This window comes from Moschus berezovskii, chromosome 7, assembly GCF_049115385.1.
Source record: "Moschus berezovskii isolate FMDL1 chromosome 7, NW_MosBer_1.0, whole genome shotgun sequence".
Lineage (NCBI taxonomy): Eukaryota > Metazoa > Chordata > Mammalia > Artiodactyla > Moschidae > Moschus > Moschus berezovskii.
In genome coordinates this window covers 46,918,140-46,936,701 of record NC_142466.1, presented here as the reverse complement: position 1 = coordinate 46,936,701, position 18,562 = coordinate 46,918,140, and the positions used below count along the sequence as shown (strand labels likewise).

Sequence of the window (18,562 nt, the reverse complement as noted above, 5' to 3'; positions counted from 1 at the left end):
CCTTCCTGAATGTTCCTGCCCTCTAGTCATTTTACTTCCAATTAGCATGTCATCCATCAGAGGTTGATGAAGAAAAAAAAAGATGTGTGAGTCATCCCAGTCCGTTTTCTTTCTTGATTAATAGAAGGTAGTAGGGAGTGAGAGTTGATGGGAATAGGGTAGAGTAGGGCAATTGGGCAATTGGATGTTCTTAGAACGGTTTAGAAGAAGATAAAGAAGAAATACTTAAAATTTGTGATTTTTAGTTGTCAGAGTCACCTCACAAGTGAAAGAGTTCATATTGACATCGTATTAAGTCAAGCTTTCAGAGAATGCATACTGTTTCTTAACATTGAACATTTCCCTACTATATTTAAAATAGATAACCAACCTACCATATAGCACAGGAAACTATTCTCGATGTCTTGTAATAACCTATAAGGGAAAGTAATATGAAAAATATGTATAACTGAATCATTTTGCTGTGAAACTAACACAATGTAAATCAACTCTATTTCAATAAAAAGAGAAGAGTGTTACTAAAATTTTATTTAAAGAATATGAGAAAAATACAAACTGATATGTAAAATATAAAATATGTAAAATATAGATAATAAAAGTGGTGTGTAAAACAATTGTTATATTGGGCTAAGATTGAACTTTTCTTTTTCCTTCTTACAGTATTCTTTGATGTTTTGTCATGATAATATAATTGAAGGGGAAGAAAGAAGATGAAAAAAGCTTTCACATGAATTTTACTTTTTACAGATTTACTCATTACCTTTTAAAACGCAATTTTTTTTAAAGTCTAATATTTGCCAACTGAAGGGAGATCATCAGCATTATTTTTCTTGCCACTAAAAATTGTATTTGGGGGATATTTTTGCATAGAAATTTATACCAAAAAAAATCTGATGTTGTTCCTTTCTTCTTCCCAATGATTGTTTTTCTTAGGGATTGTTATAGGAGTCTTGGTTCGAGAATACAGCAAGCTATCTAACCTGGAGAAATTCTACTTTTCCTTTCCTGGAGAAATTCTGATGAGAATGCTGAAACTCGTCATTTTACCGTTAATTGTATCCAGCATGATTACAGGTACCTTTAGAAAACTGATGTTCTCTGTGATTATTTAAGGAGCCATCTAATCACCTGAGTTGTTCTTATTAAGGAAAAAATCAAAATGCATCTAGTTCCCATACACACACATATACCTCCCTTGGAAAGTACATATTTGCTTGAGTGAAATATTTCATTATTCACAAAGTGGCATTGCTTTGCCTGTAGCACTGTCAACCACAGCTCAGATCTTCGTTTGACCAGCTGTAGAATGTCTCATGAGGAAGGAAAAAAGGCGTATTTGGTCACTGCCATGTCAGCCAGCATCCTCAGGCAAAATGTGGTTATCAGTTTGGATCATGTTTTCTGTAGTTTGCCCATTTGTTTCTCAGCTGCAGCCATCCTGCCTCTACCCTTTCAGCCTTCAGGGTCCTCTGTCCTCTCTTGTCACTCACTTCCACTCCTCCGCAGAACTCAGGACCTACTACATACGTGCCCTGGAAATCTGCCCAGGGACCAGTTGTCACATGCTGTGGGAAAGGTTTAATGACGGGTCGGTACCATATTTCAAAAGCCTGGTGTTTTTAAACCTGAACTTGTGACACACTTGAATTTGGAAATGATTTTTCCCTTATGAATTGTTATGTTGCAGGGTATCTTTATAGAACACACTCCCTTATTAGGTAGAGATTAATTGGCTTTATAAAAATGTCATTTGTCTGGGTATGGTTAGCTCCTCTGTGCCTTCCATATTTTCTTGTCTTTTTCTCATTCTGGCAGTAGGTAAAATGAAGCAATTGCTAGTGTTGCCAACTTGAAAATCACAGTTTTATATAACCGTGCAATTAGGGTTCTTGACATATCCTCTTCTAGAACATTTTTCTCTACTGCCACTAAAGAGATGTAGGACTGATCTCTGTACAGTACTGGACACTGGCTGGGGGATGGATGGGTGTCAGGGGCTGCTGCTTTCAGCAACTGCATTGCTTCAGCTGTAGGTTTAGCCACTGAACTTTTGAAGTGCCAAACTCCAATCAGACCAGAGTCCATTGGAAGCCTAGTTCTTAAGTGGTCTCAGTGTTCTTGGCTTATTATAGACCTGAAGAGAATATAATTATATTTTGAAATGCCTGGCTTCTTTTAGGACCTGCAGCCAGAGGGCCAAGTCAGCAGACCAGTCATTTGTACCATATAATGATTATTTGTTTAACTTCAAATTATTGGAGGCATTTAAAATTTGGAAGCCTTCATGTAAACATCCATACTTCTGGCTTCTTCTGAAAACAGATAAGATCAGGAAACACTGGGGCTAGTTCCCCACACACCACAGTGGTTTGGAGCTGAGAAACAGCTACTGTGTTTAGTTGGTGCAAATGCATGTGAGATGCCACAGTCCCTGTCACTCCCTGGTGCCCGATACCTCATCCACTTTACTCATTCACATTACCTGCCTTCTCCTGTGGAGATGGCTGTTCTATAAACCCTTAGAATTTTCTCCATATCAAAGAGTTGTAATCTTTTCTTAGGGTCTTTTGAGAACATGATGAAAGCTTTAGACTCTCTCCCAAGAAAAATTTTCAAAGTTGTACATGTGTACTGTATTTTGCATGCAGTTGCACAAAGGTTCATAAACTACTTTGTGATTGATACTTAACATCTATGGAGGAAGGTATGGAAAGTTGAACCAGATTAGGCAGCAAATCCAAAATCCATGCAGTAAGCCAGATTTTATAAGAAAAGGTATCAATACTGTGTGAATATACTAGTTGGATAATATTAGATGTTGAAAATACGTACTTGGCATTTGATAACAAGTAAGATTTTTGCAGTCTGTTTTGGGTGCTAGCTGAGCCTTGCAAATAATCTAGGAAAATAATTTGCATTCCACTTGCATATCCCAGCTGCTTTTTGAAGGTGTAGCACAGATCTGGAAATTTTTATACTTTTCCCTCACCAAATCCCGCAGTTAAACACTACCCATTCTTTTGACATCAAGTGATAAAATGGTCAGAGATTCAAAGGACATGAACAAAGCAGGAATGGGTACAATGATGATAATTTGTGTTTTAAGTTTTCAGATTAAAAGGAAAAAAATAATACCAGTACTCAGGCAAGGCTGTGGGAAAACAGGCTCAATCACTCTTTCACTCACTGTATGATTGAAACAAACTTTCTGGGGGGAAGTTTGGAACTTGTTCTGATCTTTCCACCTCACATTTCTGTTCTGATGAATTTAACATAAATCATCAGAGATAGGTTCAAAGATTTAGGTACAAGGGTGTTCATGGTAATATTTGTTTGTATAATGGTGATAAATTATAAGTAATCTGAATGTATGTTATACCTATAAGTTAAGATTCTATGCACCTATTACAAACTTTGTTTTGGAAACATATTTAATGAAGGTAGAAAATGTTCCTGTTACAATATAAAGTAGGAAGATAAAATAAATTAGATAAGATATTGTGTACAATACAAATTTTATTAAAATTTATATACATCTTTAAAAGTTAGAACCAAAACCAAATGGCTAACAATGATTAGATTCAGTTAGTAAGAAAAAATGATCACTGAGCTTTCTTTTATGTTTTCAAGGCAAACACACATTATTTTTGTGTTTTGTATTTTCTTTCTTTTTCCTTCCTTCCCTGCCCTCCCTTTCTTTCCTTCCTTCCTTCCTTCTTCCCTTCATTCCTTCCAGAAGAAGTAGGTGGGATGGATTCTGCTCTGTACCCCTCCAGCCTTGCCTCTGGTAGTCTCCCTGCCCTTCTGCTCCCCAGCTCTGCCCCCTGCCCCTGAGCTCAGCACCACCTTTACCTGGTGTGTGGTCCTTCCCCCAAACCCTGCAGTGATCCTCAGCCTCCCAACCCAGCACAGAGCCAAGAGGGTGAAGCAGAAGATGGCTGTGGAAAATATACAGGAAGAGCAGCTTTCAAGTTTCAAAAGCTTTTATAAATCCAGCAGATCAAGAGCTTATTTCATACATTTATTAGGACAAAGGAGAATACATGTTGGAAGCAGGGGAGAGCTGAGTGAGTGCCCTAAGGATACATAAATTAGTGGCAGAGAGACAGTAAAACCTGAGACAATAATCTGTATTTATGCATAATCTTGCCAAATTAACATACTAACAAAACCTCTGCCATCAAATCCTCTGCTGACATAAAACTACTTTATAGCTTTTTTTTTGTTAAACAGGGAGAATCTCTCTTCATGTGATAAGCCGTCACGTTAATCAAGGAAATTTGAATATAGACTGGTTATTAGATGGCATCAAGAAATTTTTGAGGGACTTCCCCGGCAGTCCGGTGGTTAAGTATCCGTGCTGCCAATGGAGGGGGCTCGGGTACGATCCCTGGTCTGGGAACTAATCTCACGTGCTGTGTGGTGTGGCCAAAAATAAATAAATGAAAGGTTTTAATTTAACAGAGAGCTTGTTATTCATAATACAAATAAAATTTTTTTAAAAAAGAAATTGTTGATAGTGCTGATAGTGGCATTTAATTATATAAGAAACTGATCTTTTTTAAAAAAGTGTTTAGTATTATGTAGGGATGGAAATGACATAATATCTGGAATTTGCTTTAACACACACACACAGAGAAGGCACAGTGGACATCATCTCAAGGCATATTTAGAGGCGGATAGTTTAGGCACTAGCAGAATCCTACCCTTATTTTATATCCTGAAGGATATACCCATGCCACACGCAGAATATCTGCACTTAGACCCCATGAGCATTAAGGTCTGTAAGCTGTATTTGTATCCCACCACCAGCGAAATAGCAGGGGAAATGGCTTATGAACATGCCTGAGAAGTGTGGCTCTGGAAATCCTGGCCCAGGTCTTATCAGCCAGTGAGTTTAAATTTAGGTCACATTTTCTTTAATACCCAGCACAGGAATGAAACGACTCCTTGGCTCCTGTTCCGAGAGATTCCCCAAGCATCCCCACAGGAAGCTGTCTTACTCCCCTGATGCAGAAGCTGGAACGACAATAATCTGATCTCACCTCCAGGGGCAGAGGTTTTCCGTTTGGGGTTTAACTAAGGCTTAGAGATAAACAGCATTTATTAAGGCTTAAATACAAATGATATTTATCAGAATATACGTGTGAAGAGGTTTCCCTACAAGCAAGAATCTGGAAGTTTTTTTTTGTAAAGGACCAGATAAGTGAATATTCAAGACTTTTTGAGCCCTATGGTCCCTGTCCAACTCTCCAACTGGGTATCACAGAAAGGTAGCAATAGACAATATGTCAGTGATTGGGCCTGGGTGCATTGCCAATAAAACATTTATTTACAAAAAAATAAAGAATAGGCCAGCTGGCAGCTGAACTCTGGCAAAATAAAAGATAAGACTATATTCTAACTCTCAAGATACAGTAATTGAGCGGGAATCTGAGTGACAAACCAATATCCAAAGAAAATGATACTCATACCAAGCGGTGAGTGTAAATGCCCTGAAGAGACACTGGAGGATGGAGGATGGAGCAGATAAAGTGACATCTCACAGTATTTGGAGGCCCCCCGTATTTTTAAATTCAGATTTTGCAGGTGACATCCTTGTGCTATTTAGGCTGGGGAGGGCTTTTTTTTTTTTTTAAGAATACGTATTCATTTAATCATAAGTGGCTGTGTCCTGGGAAGCCATCCACACCTCCAGTAGAATCATGCCATGTGCCTTCCTGAAACAGGTTCAGTTTAATTCAGCTAACACTGGTTAACCGTGTGAAACAAGCTAATCTTGTGAGGGACTGATGTTTCCTCCATCCACCTGGTCATGGACCTCAGGTCTTCTGCTGGCCCATGAGTCCCTTGTTGGCAAGAAGGTTTTAAGAGGTGAAGATGCACATATCATTTGGCTGTACAGCTTGCTATTAGGAAGCTAAGAGCATCCACTGTCAGCTTCAGCTATGGGGGGAAAGTATGCTTTCTTTTCTTGAAACATTGGTTTTTGTTTGTTTTTAATACAGTTCAGTCTCTACGAAAACTGCCAATTCAAGATGATTATAAATTTAAAACTTCCTGCTGGAGCTTAAAATCATACAGGTTGAGAATGAACATCTTACCTCATTTGCACCATCTAGAACCACTGCTGAGCGACTTCACTTTCACTTTTCACTTTCATGCATTGGAGAAGGCAAAGGCAACCCACTCCAGTGTTCTTGCCTGGAGAATCCCAGGGATGGGGGAGCCTGGTGGGCTGCCCTCTATGGGGTCGCACAGAGTCGGACACGAATGAAGTGACTTAGCAGCAGCAGCAGCAGCAGAACCACTGCATTCTGCCTGCATTCCAAGAAACACCTCCTGTATTTATTCCCAACCTTGTTTGGGAACCAAGAAGATAAGATGGCCTAAACAACTTTGCACACACGAATTAAACATTTCCCTAAGACCAGAAATTTTTGTTGCATTAGAACACAGCTGTTGAAGCCAGAAGACTTATTATATTAATTGGTTTTCTACAGTGCCTTTTCTCCAAAGAAGGAAGGGATACATTGTGTACATAAGGAATGGAGTTCCCATAATGAATGTGCCACTTGTTGCCACAGTAACAAAGAGAAAAATGACAAGAGATAAATATTCCCGGCTTCAGTCTCTGACATAGTGAAGCCCAGAGAATTCACCATGAATGAGCTTTCCTTTTTCCTAAACCAGTACTAGACTGGTTCACAGCTCTGTTCAACTGAGTTAACATGGTTTTGTTTCTTAAAAACAAACAAAAAAAAAATGAGTGAGTCTCATATAGTTTGGCACTTTTCCACAATTGCCTCTTTGTCAACCTAATATAAAAGCAAGTACTTTCACCATTTCTTTGGAACTTAATTGTTTATGATGGCTTCCATGTCACATAAGACTTGTATTAAATAAATGTGTTTCTCCTGTTAAGGAAAAATGAGAAATCATGCAGGGGTTCTAAGGGATCTCATAAGTTGAATACATGGATCTGGAAGACATTCGTTCATTCATTGATATCTTCACTGTCCCAGGCTGTATGCTGGGCACACACGACACAGAGAGATGTCCAGTTCTTCACGAAAAGGAGACTACATTTGCAGTGCTCTGCGATACGTCTTTCTGGGAATGAGGACGCAGGAAGGGACATTGAGCGGCTTTAGAAGAAGAGGAATCAGATGACGTGGCAGGCATTCTAGGCAGAAGAAAATAGGAGAAGGCACAGACTCCTGGGAGGACAGGGAGACTTTGACTGGAAGGCTGCAAACCTGGGGAGGAAGCAAGGGACTGGAAGGTGAGGGCATCGCCTCGGGGGGTTTGTGCGCCCTCCTGGGGATTCTGGACATAAGCTTGTAGGCGCAGGGAAGCAGGTTAGAGCAGGGACTCCCACCTGCGCCATTCTATCCAAGGAACGCCCTGAACAAGCTTTCAGTGGGGAAGTATTGTTTAAAAGAAAATTCAGTAGCACTCAAAAATGGTAAGGCAGACTTTATTCCAGATTGTCACAATAGGTAGAGGGACCACTGCAATGGGACTGTGCAGTGGAGGAAAGAGAGTGGGTTCAGGTCCAAATGAATGCAACATGAGCCAGTGGGAAATGACGGCCAGTGACCTGAGTAGCGGGAGCAGTGGATGGAAAATTACTGTGAAGAAACATCAGAGGTAAGGGGGATTCTGGCCAAATTGACCTAACAGGATTTTTGGTGAAGACAGCCAGGCTAATCAGATACCACCTGTGCACTATGACAGAGTATTTCATTATCCGTAATATGTCCTGGAGCATGGAAAGTGCTATTTTCTGTTTTCTCTGGGGAAGTAATGAACTTATTTTTAATCCTCATAGCAATCCAGTGAAAGTAAGTAGGAGCTTACCTCTATCTTTAGAGATGAGGAAACAGAAAGTTGGAGAGACTAAGCCAGTTTTCCAAGGTCACATAGATCATACGGGCAGCACCGAGGACTGCCCTCCAGCACCCAGGGGTGATGGAGAATGAGGAGTCTGATTAGATACGGAGACTGATCAGATATTGGCGGTTGGGGGCTCCGATCAAACTGACTTAGCAGGGTTCTTGCTAAAACTAGATTTTACTAGTTAGGCCTAGGAGAAAAAATTTTACTCTTTTTTGTCTGATACTGTCAGAAGTTTCTAGACAGTCCCTACACTGGCATCAGAACATACAGGGCCAATATTAGAATCAAGCCCACCCAGGTGAGTTCACACAGTGCACTCATTCTGGAAACGAAAACAATAGGAAAAGGCTTGCTTTGCTTCATGTGTTAAGTTCCCCAGCAAACAAGCAGCTTCAGCCCAGAGACCCGAGCTACCAATTTTTTGAGATGAGGAGAAGCAAAAAGAGAGCTCAGTAATTACTAGGTTGTGGTAGAAAGCTAGAAAAGTCTCCCTGAGCTGTTCGCTATTCCAGTGTCAAAGCACGGCTTTGAAGAGAGTAGCTGAGCTCTTCAGATTCTCTGAGGTGTGTCTAAAGCTTATTGAACAAGAAAACTCCTATAAAAGCTCATTCGGTCTTATGAAAAATTGGTCCCAAATACAAATAGCACTCTCCTTTATGATATTAAAAAAAAAAAAAAAAACAGCTCTTGGGTTGCTGAAAAAACAGGAGACTCGCCTGCTGCTCCTTGACAGATGTTGAGAACATCAAATGCGGACCTGATGACAAAGGGACTTTGTAATAATGTCTCTTAAGAAAAACTGATGTCATAGGGGAAGCATGCACAGAAATATATTTTGCATGCTCTCCTCTGCCTTTTCTTTTTCCCTTTTAACATCCCAGGAGTATTAATCCAGGCTGCCCTGGATCAGCAAAGTGAGAGCATAGCCTGCCCTGAGCCTTGTTTTTTCTGGGGAAGTAATGAACTTATTTATTTTAATCCTTGTAGTTATCCAGTGAAAATAAGTAGGAACTTAGCTCTTTCTTTAGAGATGAGGAAACAAGAAGTTGAAGGGAGATTAAGCCAGTTTTCCAAGATCACACAGTTCAAAAGGGCAGCACCTGGGACTGACACAGAGTCCCAAGCTCCATTCTGGAACCTTCTGCTGCCTGGGAAGAGTTGCCTGGAGCCAGGTAGCCACATGTAGATGATTTGGTTGTTCTTTCAATCAACACAGGTTCGTGGAGTTCCTCCCATGTGCAGGCACTGGGTGAACATTGGTGACTAGGCAGATATCTAGGTCTCCTGCCCTCGGGGTGCTTACAGTCTAATGAGAAAGACATTAAATAAGGAGTGCATTAGTAATAATTGTGAAACATGGTATGAATAGGATGCCGAGTGAGGAGAGCCTGATTCAGCCTGGAGACTCAGGGAAGGGCTCTGAGGAAAAGACTTAAAAGCAGTTAAAAGAAGGGGAGAGTGAGACAGTCCAGCAGAGGGAAGAGCCTAGGCAATGGCCTTGTTGTTTGAGGGAGCTCAGTCAGCTCTAGAAGAGGGCTGGTGGGCCCGGCTGCAGGGCAGACAGGTGCCCTTCCCTTGGGGCCTTGTTAGCCTGGATAAGGATTTCCTGTGTGATATTAAGTGCCATTAGAAGCTTGCACCTGCTTGTGAAGTGGCCCGATTTGTGTTTTAAAAAGATCTCCTTAGTGGCCACGTGATTATGGAAGGCGTGAGGGACAAACAAGTTAACACTTGTGAAGTGCCTTCCATGTGCTCAGTGACACACTTCATGTTGATCATTTCATTCAGCAGTAATGGAGGCTATTGACTGAGTAAAATTTTAAGTTCTGGTTACTGTCCTAGGCGCGCTCTAGATATTGTTTCTAACCCTCAGAACAGCTGTTATGCAAGATGCCATGGTTCACTTTGCTCCTCATAGTTATCCCTTAGGAGGCAGAGACGTTTTTAAATCTCCATTTTGTAGATGGGGAAACTGAGTCTGGGAGCAGAAGCCTGGGATTTGAGCCTAGGGTGTCCCACCAAAGCCTGTGCTTGTCTCTCTCCATGCCAGTGGCCTCGCTGGTGACAGACAGGAGTCATCTGGATAAGAGGATGCCTCAGTGCAACAATGAGTTGCTTGGATGATGTGTCCATTCACAATTGTGAAGCATCATCAAATGCCAGACCAAAAAAAAACCTTCCAATAACAGTTAATTCTGACAACTTAATGGCAAGGTGGAGAGAGATTGTCACGAAATTTTGTTCTCTCGTGGGTGGTAGCTTAATCAGAGAATTCTCAGAGGAGACTTTTACCCTTGGGTGTTTATTTTTAAAACATGCTATTGTTTAGCCCACAGCAACTTCTTCCTTTGCAGTGTTTTTATTTAAAAAAAAAATTCTAATAGATTGTTACTGCTTTGGTCGGGAGCCAGCACCCCAGCTCATCCAAGCCTTCTCCAGAGGTGAAAAAACAAGTGTGGTTCCTTAAAGAGCTAGCAGGTGTCCCTGAGTTCCTGGGATTGCTTTGGAGTGTATCTGTCTCTTGGCCACAGCCCAGCCTCAAAACTATTCCTGGATTTAAAGGACAGTCCTGGACCCAGTGGTAACTGGACTTGTTAAAGAAAAGAAATTCAATGATACTTGTCAATTTGGGAAGGCAGACTTTACCTAGGACCATATAGACAGTTGTAAGGACCACTGCAATGGGATTCTGCAGTGAAGGGGGGAGATTGGGCTCAACTCTGACTAGAGCATGAACAAGTGGGAGTTTATAGTCGAGAATTAGGTGGGGGTCAGTGGATGGACAACGCTTAAGAGAAAACATCAAGGGTAAGGGATTCTGGCTAAACCAACCCAACAAGATTCATGTTGAAGACAGGCCACAGTAAAGCAGAAATCATCTGGGAGACGGTGGAGGATAAGGAACCTGATCATATATCAAGGGTAAGAGGTTCTTGCTAAAATTATTTTGCGAAGAAGTACACAGATGGGCCTAAGAGAAGACTTGGAAGTCTGACTACAATGTGGCCAAGGAAAGAATCTTTGTCAGAATCCTGCTCATCTTTTTTGCTCCGTTCAGATGCTCACTGTTGCAAGTTGCTCCTGGCCACCTGAGCCTGGTGACACCTCTGGCTCCTCTGAAAGCCCATGTACATGTTCCCTGCACCAGTGCTTCACAGAGCATCCAGGTTTTAAAGTGGGTGGAAAAGATCCAGTTTTTAAAATTTCCAATCCACATGGATCAATAATTTTTGTAAACCATAATATAAATGAATTACTAGAAAAAGATTAAAAAAAAAAAAAGACAAAGCGCTAGCCCTGTTTTTCGTTATTATACTCAACAGGCATAAAGTTACTGTTCAGTTGTTATAAACATCTTTAAACACCCTTTGGTCTCTATGCAGATCCTGTCACACCTGCTTTGTGGTGTATTAGTGCACAGTCCTTTCTCATTTGTAAAGTCCTTAAATGGCAGGTGTCAGTGCCCAGAAGAATTGAATTCTAAGAGTGGGCTGCAAGGAGAGGTGGTCCTCTAGACCTCATCAGGCATAAGGTGTGGCCAGAAAGAAGGGTCTAGAAGGGTCTTTAGAGTAAAACCCCAGGATAAAGCACAATGATGTTTCACTTATTTGGGGCTAAGGTAGGCCCACCATCTGACCTCCCCACAGTAAATGAAGGGGACATGTGGCTAGTGTGACTAAGGAATTTTAAATTTTGTTTAATTTCAATTTAAATAGCCACCTGTGGCTAATGGCTATATCTGGACATCAACACAATCTGTAGGCCTCACCAGAGTGTCCAGCATTTCATGCGTGCTCATCAGTGTTGAATGAACAGACTCCAGCTTAACTCCATTACAATAAACCAGGTAAACGATGAGGATAAACCAGATAAGCCATCATCTCCTGGTGTGCTTTCCTTCCCCATGCTGACGACAGCACTATGAAGACTGAGGCTTCTTCTTTTCTTTCTCATTTTAAATGGTTTTTTAACTTCTAAAATTATTTTTGATTGTGGTAAGATATGCATAACATAAAATTTACCATTAAGCACATTCACATTGTTGCGTAACTGTCACCACCACCGCCCATCTCCAGAACTCTTCATCTTGCCAGCTGAAACTCTGTATCCATTAAATAGCTCCCTTGCCTGGAGAATCCCATGGGCGGAGGAGCCTGGTAGGCTGCAGTCCATGGGGTCGCTACAAGTCAGACATGACTGAGCGACTTCACTTTCACTTTTCACTTTCATGCATTGGAGAAGGAAATGGCAACCCACTCCAGTGTTCTTGCCTGGAGAATCCCAGGGACGACGGAGCCTGGTGCGCTGCCATCTATGGGGTCGCACAGAGTTGGGCACGACTGAAGCGACTTAGCAGCAGCAGCAGCATTCTCCTTTGTCAAGGGGGTCATAATCTTAACCACTGTGTTACACTAACTTCAGGCATGTGCTCCAGAATTCTAGTCCAGTGCTACCCAGGTGCTGTGATGATGGAAATGGTCTCTCTGTATGTTGTTCATTGCAGTAGCCACCAGCTGCATGTCACAGGTGAGCACTAGACATGTGGCTGGTGTGACTGAGGAACTGATGGACAGGAGCTGTCTTCAGAGTCCAAGGTCTGGATTAAGTTACCGTTGAGAGAACAACATCCACTGAGCTAGACCACGCACTCAACTGGAGCAATGTGGCCTTAAGGCAGCAGAAGCAAGTTTTTGGGGGTGGGCGGCAAGCTTACTCTTCTCATAGCATAAAGAGCATATGCTATGTGCTAAGTCGCTCAGTCGTGTCCAACTCTTTGCAACTCCATGGACTGGAGCCCACCAGGCTCCTCTGTCCATGGGATTTTCCAGGCAAGAATACTGGAGTGGGTTGCCATTTCCTTCTCCAATGTAAAGAGCATATATATATATATACACCACACACACACATACATTTAGTATATGAACAGATGTACAGTTTGTGCTATTAAAATTACATGGGGTGGCAATGAGCAAAAAATATCTAAAACACTCTGGGAGGGGCAAGTCGGCTGGAGCACATAATAATGAAAAAAAAAAAGAAACACTAAAATGCTAAATGTGTTCTCACATGGAGGTCTGTTATGAGTGAAAAGCGTTCTTGTTTGCCACTCTGGGAACCATACCAAATTGCCCTGTGTGAGTGGTTTTTAGGGAGATTACCTGCCAAGTTCCTAAATCTCTAACACAGGAGATCTTTGAAATGGGCTCACTTTGTAAGGAGCCATAAGAAGTAGAGTGGGCTTCCCAGGTGGCACAGAGGTAAAGAACCTGCCTGCCAATGCAGGAGGTGCGAGAGATGCGGGTTCGATCCCTGGGTTTGGAAGATCACCTGGAGAGAGAAATGGCAACCCACTCCAGTATTCTTGCCTGGAAAATTCCATGGACAGAGAAACCTGGCAGCCTGCAGTCCATGAGGTCGCAAAGAGTCAGACATGACTGAGCACACATACACACCAAAGAACTGTAGCTTTTTCTGTCACATGGAAACATTTAGTACAAAATTCACAAAGCACCTTACTTAATGCACTGAGGATCCAGAAAAGAATAAGCCTCAGACTTCAGAGCGCTCTGGTCAGCATGGGGAAGGAAAGCACACCAGGAGGTGATGGCTTATCTGGTTTATCCTCATTGTTTACCTGGTGTATTATAATGGAGTTAAGCTGGAGTCTGTTCATTCAACATTGCTGAGCATGCATGAAATTGCTGGACACTCTGGTGAGGCCTAGAGATTGTGTCAATGTCCAGTATGGTAGCCATTTAAATTGAGATTAAACAAAAGTTAAAAGCAGTTCCTTAGTCACAGTAGCCACATATCAGCTGCTCCCTAGCCATCTGTAGCTGGTGACTACTGCAGTGGACAGCACAGAGAATATTTCTATCACCACCGGAAGGTCTGGGCAGCTCTGGTCTAGAATTTAGTAGCACATGGATAGACCCAGTGTGACATACATAGTGGTTAAGATCTGGCCTTTCTCAGCAGCTGTAGGACCCTGGCATGTAACTTAGCCTTTCTGAGCCACAGTTTTCTCTGTAAAATGGGAGTAATCCCACCGACCTGGTGGGATTATAGTGAACATCAAAGGAGATGACACAACCCTCAGTCATTGCTCAATACACAGTGTCTGTTGTCATTTTCATCATAATAATCATCATTATCATTGTTATTACTGTCAACTGGGTGGCTAGACTATCCATCCAGACATTTTATATTCACGTTAAGTTCAGTAATGTTCCTATTACAGAGGTTTTCAAAAATCGGACTCTCTCCATGCATATGTTCCCTCCCTTTATAGCAGCCACACCCCACCCCACCCTCTACATCCTCAAGATGTTGAGAGTCTGGATTTAGGTGCCACCTTTGCCCTCAATCAGTGGTGGCTAGAAATGTAGAGGGGTAACTCTAGAAACGTGGAGAAGTATGACTGTTGATTTGAATTTGTTTCTGATATATCCAGGAGATCTGTAGGACCGCAGTAGATTTGAGAAATGGGGAACAAAGTTCTTCCTGAAAGTAACTACAAGAGAGTTACTGTACTTGCAACAGCCAGGAGCTGACTGGGGGCTGTATTTAAAGTATTTCCATCAAGAATCACATTATTATGAAGCCTTTTATTGCCATCTGGGACCTGGAATAAAAGCAGAGGCACCAGCCTGTGGCCAAATCATTAAGACAAATTAAGACATATTAACATATGCTGGAAACAATTACCCACATAGATTTAATTTGTTTCACTGCTGGAAGAAAATCCTGAGAGGGTAGGAGACACATACCCAAGGACAGTTCAGCAGCCACCCTGCAAATCTGTTACTTGTTGGCACCTTAGGGACTGGGAGATGCTTAAATTGGATGTTGAGCAAAGGACAATATATCTGAAAATATATCTTCCATTAGGTCAGGGAGCAGGTGCTTGTACAGGTTACTTAAATATCTAGATTGGTAATTTTCTTTTTTTTAACTATCATTATCATGAATAATCATTAAAATTGTTTATCAAAATAATGTATAGAGCTCAAAAATAGAATAGGAACATTTTATAATCAAATAATATACTTAGCAATCTTATATATTTGCATCATTGTTTGCTCTTTTCTTAAGAGACTGAAACTAAATTTGAGCTAGTTCATTGGTTTCTGAGTTGTAGCTTTCAATATCTCTTTTGTTGTCATTTTATTTCGCTATTTTTTTGTCATTATGGTTTCTTACAGAATTATTGTTTTTAATTGAACATTAGGAAAAGAAAGTCTGCTCAGCACACCACATTCTTTTTCCTAAAGAAATAGAATCTTACCATCCAGATTATTCTAGGACATGACTGTCACAGTATGCTCACCATACAGTAATTGTGCAGCTTTGCTTTGGAGGTTGATGAATGAACCCTTAACAACATACTGGGGTGATTGCTAGAGGCCAGAGCCTCTTCCCTCAAAATATAACTTCAGAAGAAGCAATCAACAGCCAGAGGAATGGTGTGTTTAGAGCAAGAGATGTGTTTTTCTGTTGTCATCATCATTATCATGGCTTCCTTACAGATTTTTCCCAAACGTCAACTATGTATGATTACATTTGAGGAGCATAATCCCCTAGTCACTTAAAAAAAAATGGATAGGCCTTTTATAGTGTGAAGAGTGAATATAAAATCTACTTGTGTTTGCTGATAGCCTGCATGTTTACTACCTTTTCCTTGGGGTTGCCTTATGGTAACCTCTTCATTTTTCCTGCTACCCTGTACTTCAGCGTAACAGTTATGGAACAACTCATGCTTGTTGAAGACTCAGAAAATAATTTTTTTGTGGTAATCATTTGATTCAAAATGTGATTCTCATTTTGGAAATCGGACAGGGTAGTCTGAAACTTCCAAATGATAACTTGCTGAAAGATGATTTGGTTGCTTCTCAACCTGGCTTCATGTATCACATAGAAGCAGTCCAGTTAGAGAGATGCATCATTTGACCACATTTATGTGAGCATCTTTGATGGAGGGCAAAGGTTTCTATCAAGCAGGGATGTGTACTTTCCACCTCTATATCCATCCTTGGCATTCCATATAACCATTGTAAGTCAAGTAATATTCAGTCATTTTTCTGACCATTTGAAATGAGGCAAAAGTGGTTCTTTAGCCCATCCAAAGACCTTTTGAAACTAGATCTAAACAATGTGGTCATAATTTTCTTAGATTATCTGTGCCCTCAGAAATTTTTATCTATATCCCAACTTATTAAAACAAGGGTTTTAAGGAGTCTCATAATCAAAGCCATATAGAATATGGTTTTAAACATAAAAGCAATTTGAAAATCATGAAGGAAATCTGCTAGCCAGGAAGGATAATGAAATGACTGTGCTTTATTATTGAATTTGGTCCTGATATCATCTAAAAATCCTTCACTAAGGAGATGATTAAATACCTTATGGTACAGCCACATGACAGATGATTATGTTGCCTTTAAAGTTATCTGCAGGGTGAATTTGTAACAATAAGAAAAATGCTTATGATAATGTATTTAGAAGAGAGGATTATAAACTATAAAACTATCTCAGCCCTGTTTACAAAAATTGAGAAAAAAATATGGGAATAATATTCACCAGAATATTAACAATAGCTGATGACATGAAGTGATTTTTGTTTTCACCTTTATATTTTTTCCTTTCTTTAGATAATTATAATGAACATATATATTACTTGAAAATAAAAGTTATCTTTTTTAGTTGACTCTGAGATTCCTGACAGGAAAGGTAGAAAGGGAAATGATCATGAGTTATACGATTCTTATTATGTGATGAAAGAACCTTCTCAGTTCTTTAAGGTAAGCTTTTCCCTAATACGAAATCCCAAAAGAATGTCGAGTGATACAATAGTAAAGTTCTTAGAGCAGATGCCAAAGGGGGACTCCTTTTACTTGTCTCCTGAGCACCCCTCTCAGGAGCCACAGACATAGCACTCACTAAGAGCTGAGGGGGTGGGGATTTAGCCAGAGGGGATCTTGCCCCCTACTAGCCTTCAGTCTCTTAATTCTTCATTTGGAATGCTGAAATGGTTCTTTCACCCAATGCCATTTTTTCAAACAAAATGTGTGAGATAGGCCTAGCAGATAAAGACATACCGCTCAGCTCTTTTCACACCTTGAGGACTGAATTGCCACCAGTCCTGGAAATTTTTCTTCGAGTAATATAATTTGACTTCTTGCCCTTTCAGGTGTTGCTACACTGGATTCCAACGTATCTGGAAAAATTGGTCTGCGTGCTGTCGTATATTATTTCTGTACCACTATCATTGCCGTAATTTTAGGTAAGATTTATTTCTGAATCCTTTTTTTTTTTCTGTATAATTGTGACTTTCTGTTTAAAAGTAGTTGGTTTTTTTAAACACACACTTTTTTAAAGATCAGACAATACAATTGTTAAACTGCTATGAAGCTGTTAGGCTTGAAGTCAGCACAGAACCTTTTATATGAACAAATGTAATATTGGCTGAGTTTCAGCCATGGTACTGCTTATTAATGTCTCTAGTAAATAAACAGAGAGGGACAGTTCTGCACCTTATCCAGATCATTGGGTCGAAGAAAGTGAAGCAAAGAGCTAATCTTTAAACTAGATAGTTAGTCTATAATAGTGGGTTTGAGTATAATTATAAAGTATTTCCAGAAAGATAGCATTTCAGTACATTTCAATTTTCACATAGTACCCAGAGCTAACAGAAGTCTTGCCAAGTATAAATTTCACTTGAAAGAGGGAGCATGTTCTAATAAGGGACTATGGTTGCTCATATACCTTTGACACTTTTGTGAAAAAGTATGGTCCATCCTTTGTGACCTAGCATGACATTTTAAGAAGGATGCCCCGAGTGGTAAGAGAGGGGGCAGTGTACTCAAATGTTGCAGCCAGCTTGACCCTTACAGTGCTGCTTTGATGAACTGAGGATGTGGTAAGATTTTAATGGTATTAGGCCAGATGACCTAGGAGGCCCTGAACCCTGCCTTAAATCAAAACCACATTTCATTAGGCTCCTGAGGGAGGCCAACACAAAGAACAAAGCTGGACTGATATCTTTTCTGAAACTCTGAGAGGGGAGAGTAGACCACACCCATTCATGGCCCCTGTGTTGCCCAGTGACTCCTCCCATCAGCAAAACTAATGCATTCAGCATTCTTAAGTCCTACCCTCTTGGAGGGGCATTTCTCTTTGAGAAGAGTGATAAGGGCATGGGGCCTTTTCTTCAGTCCCCTCCAGTACATCAACCTGGTCTTTCCCAAAACCTCCCACCTCTACCTGGACATCTAAAGAGCAACCCATTAGCTCCAAAATGGTGCTTTCAGATTCTGTTTGTGTTTCTTTTTTGACCACACAACATGCAGGACCTTAGTTCCCCAGCCAGGGATTGAAACTGCATCCCCTGCAGTGGAATCATGAAGTCTTAATCACTGGACCTCCAGGGAAGTCCCAGATGCCCTCTGTTTAGACAGTTTTTCTTTATAGCAAGATCAAGTCTCTCTCCTTAGAACTCCTGTTCTCACTGCACCCCCTAGGAGTCACACAGAACAACACTCCCTTACCAAAATCCTTGTGTGGGTTACACACAGCTTTTCATATATTTGATGGCTGTGGTATGACAGGAAGATAAAGCTTATTCTCTGTGACCCTCAGAAAAATACCAGCATCTGTGGGT

General features: G+C 40.8%; 1 protein-coding gene across 1 annotated transcript in view; it reads left to right on the top strand.

Annotated features, from left to right (window-relative positions):
* Nucleotides 1–18,562, top strand: part of SLC1A1 (solute carrier family 1 member 1) — a 77,951-nt gene that overhangs the window by 38,199 nt on the left and 21,190 nt on the right. Inside the window, exons 2-3 of the mRNA XM_055428293.2 lie at nt 934–1,074; nt 17,093–17,185. Of these exons, the coding sequence (XP_055284268.2) occupies nt 934–1,074; nt 17,093–17,185 (234 nt within the window). The remainder of the gene's footprint in view (nt 1–933; nt 1,075–17,092; nt 17,186–18,562) is intronic.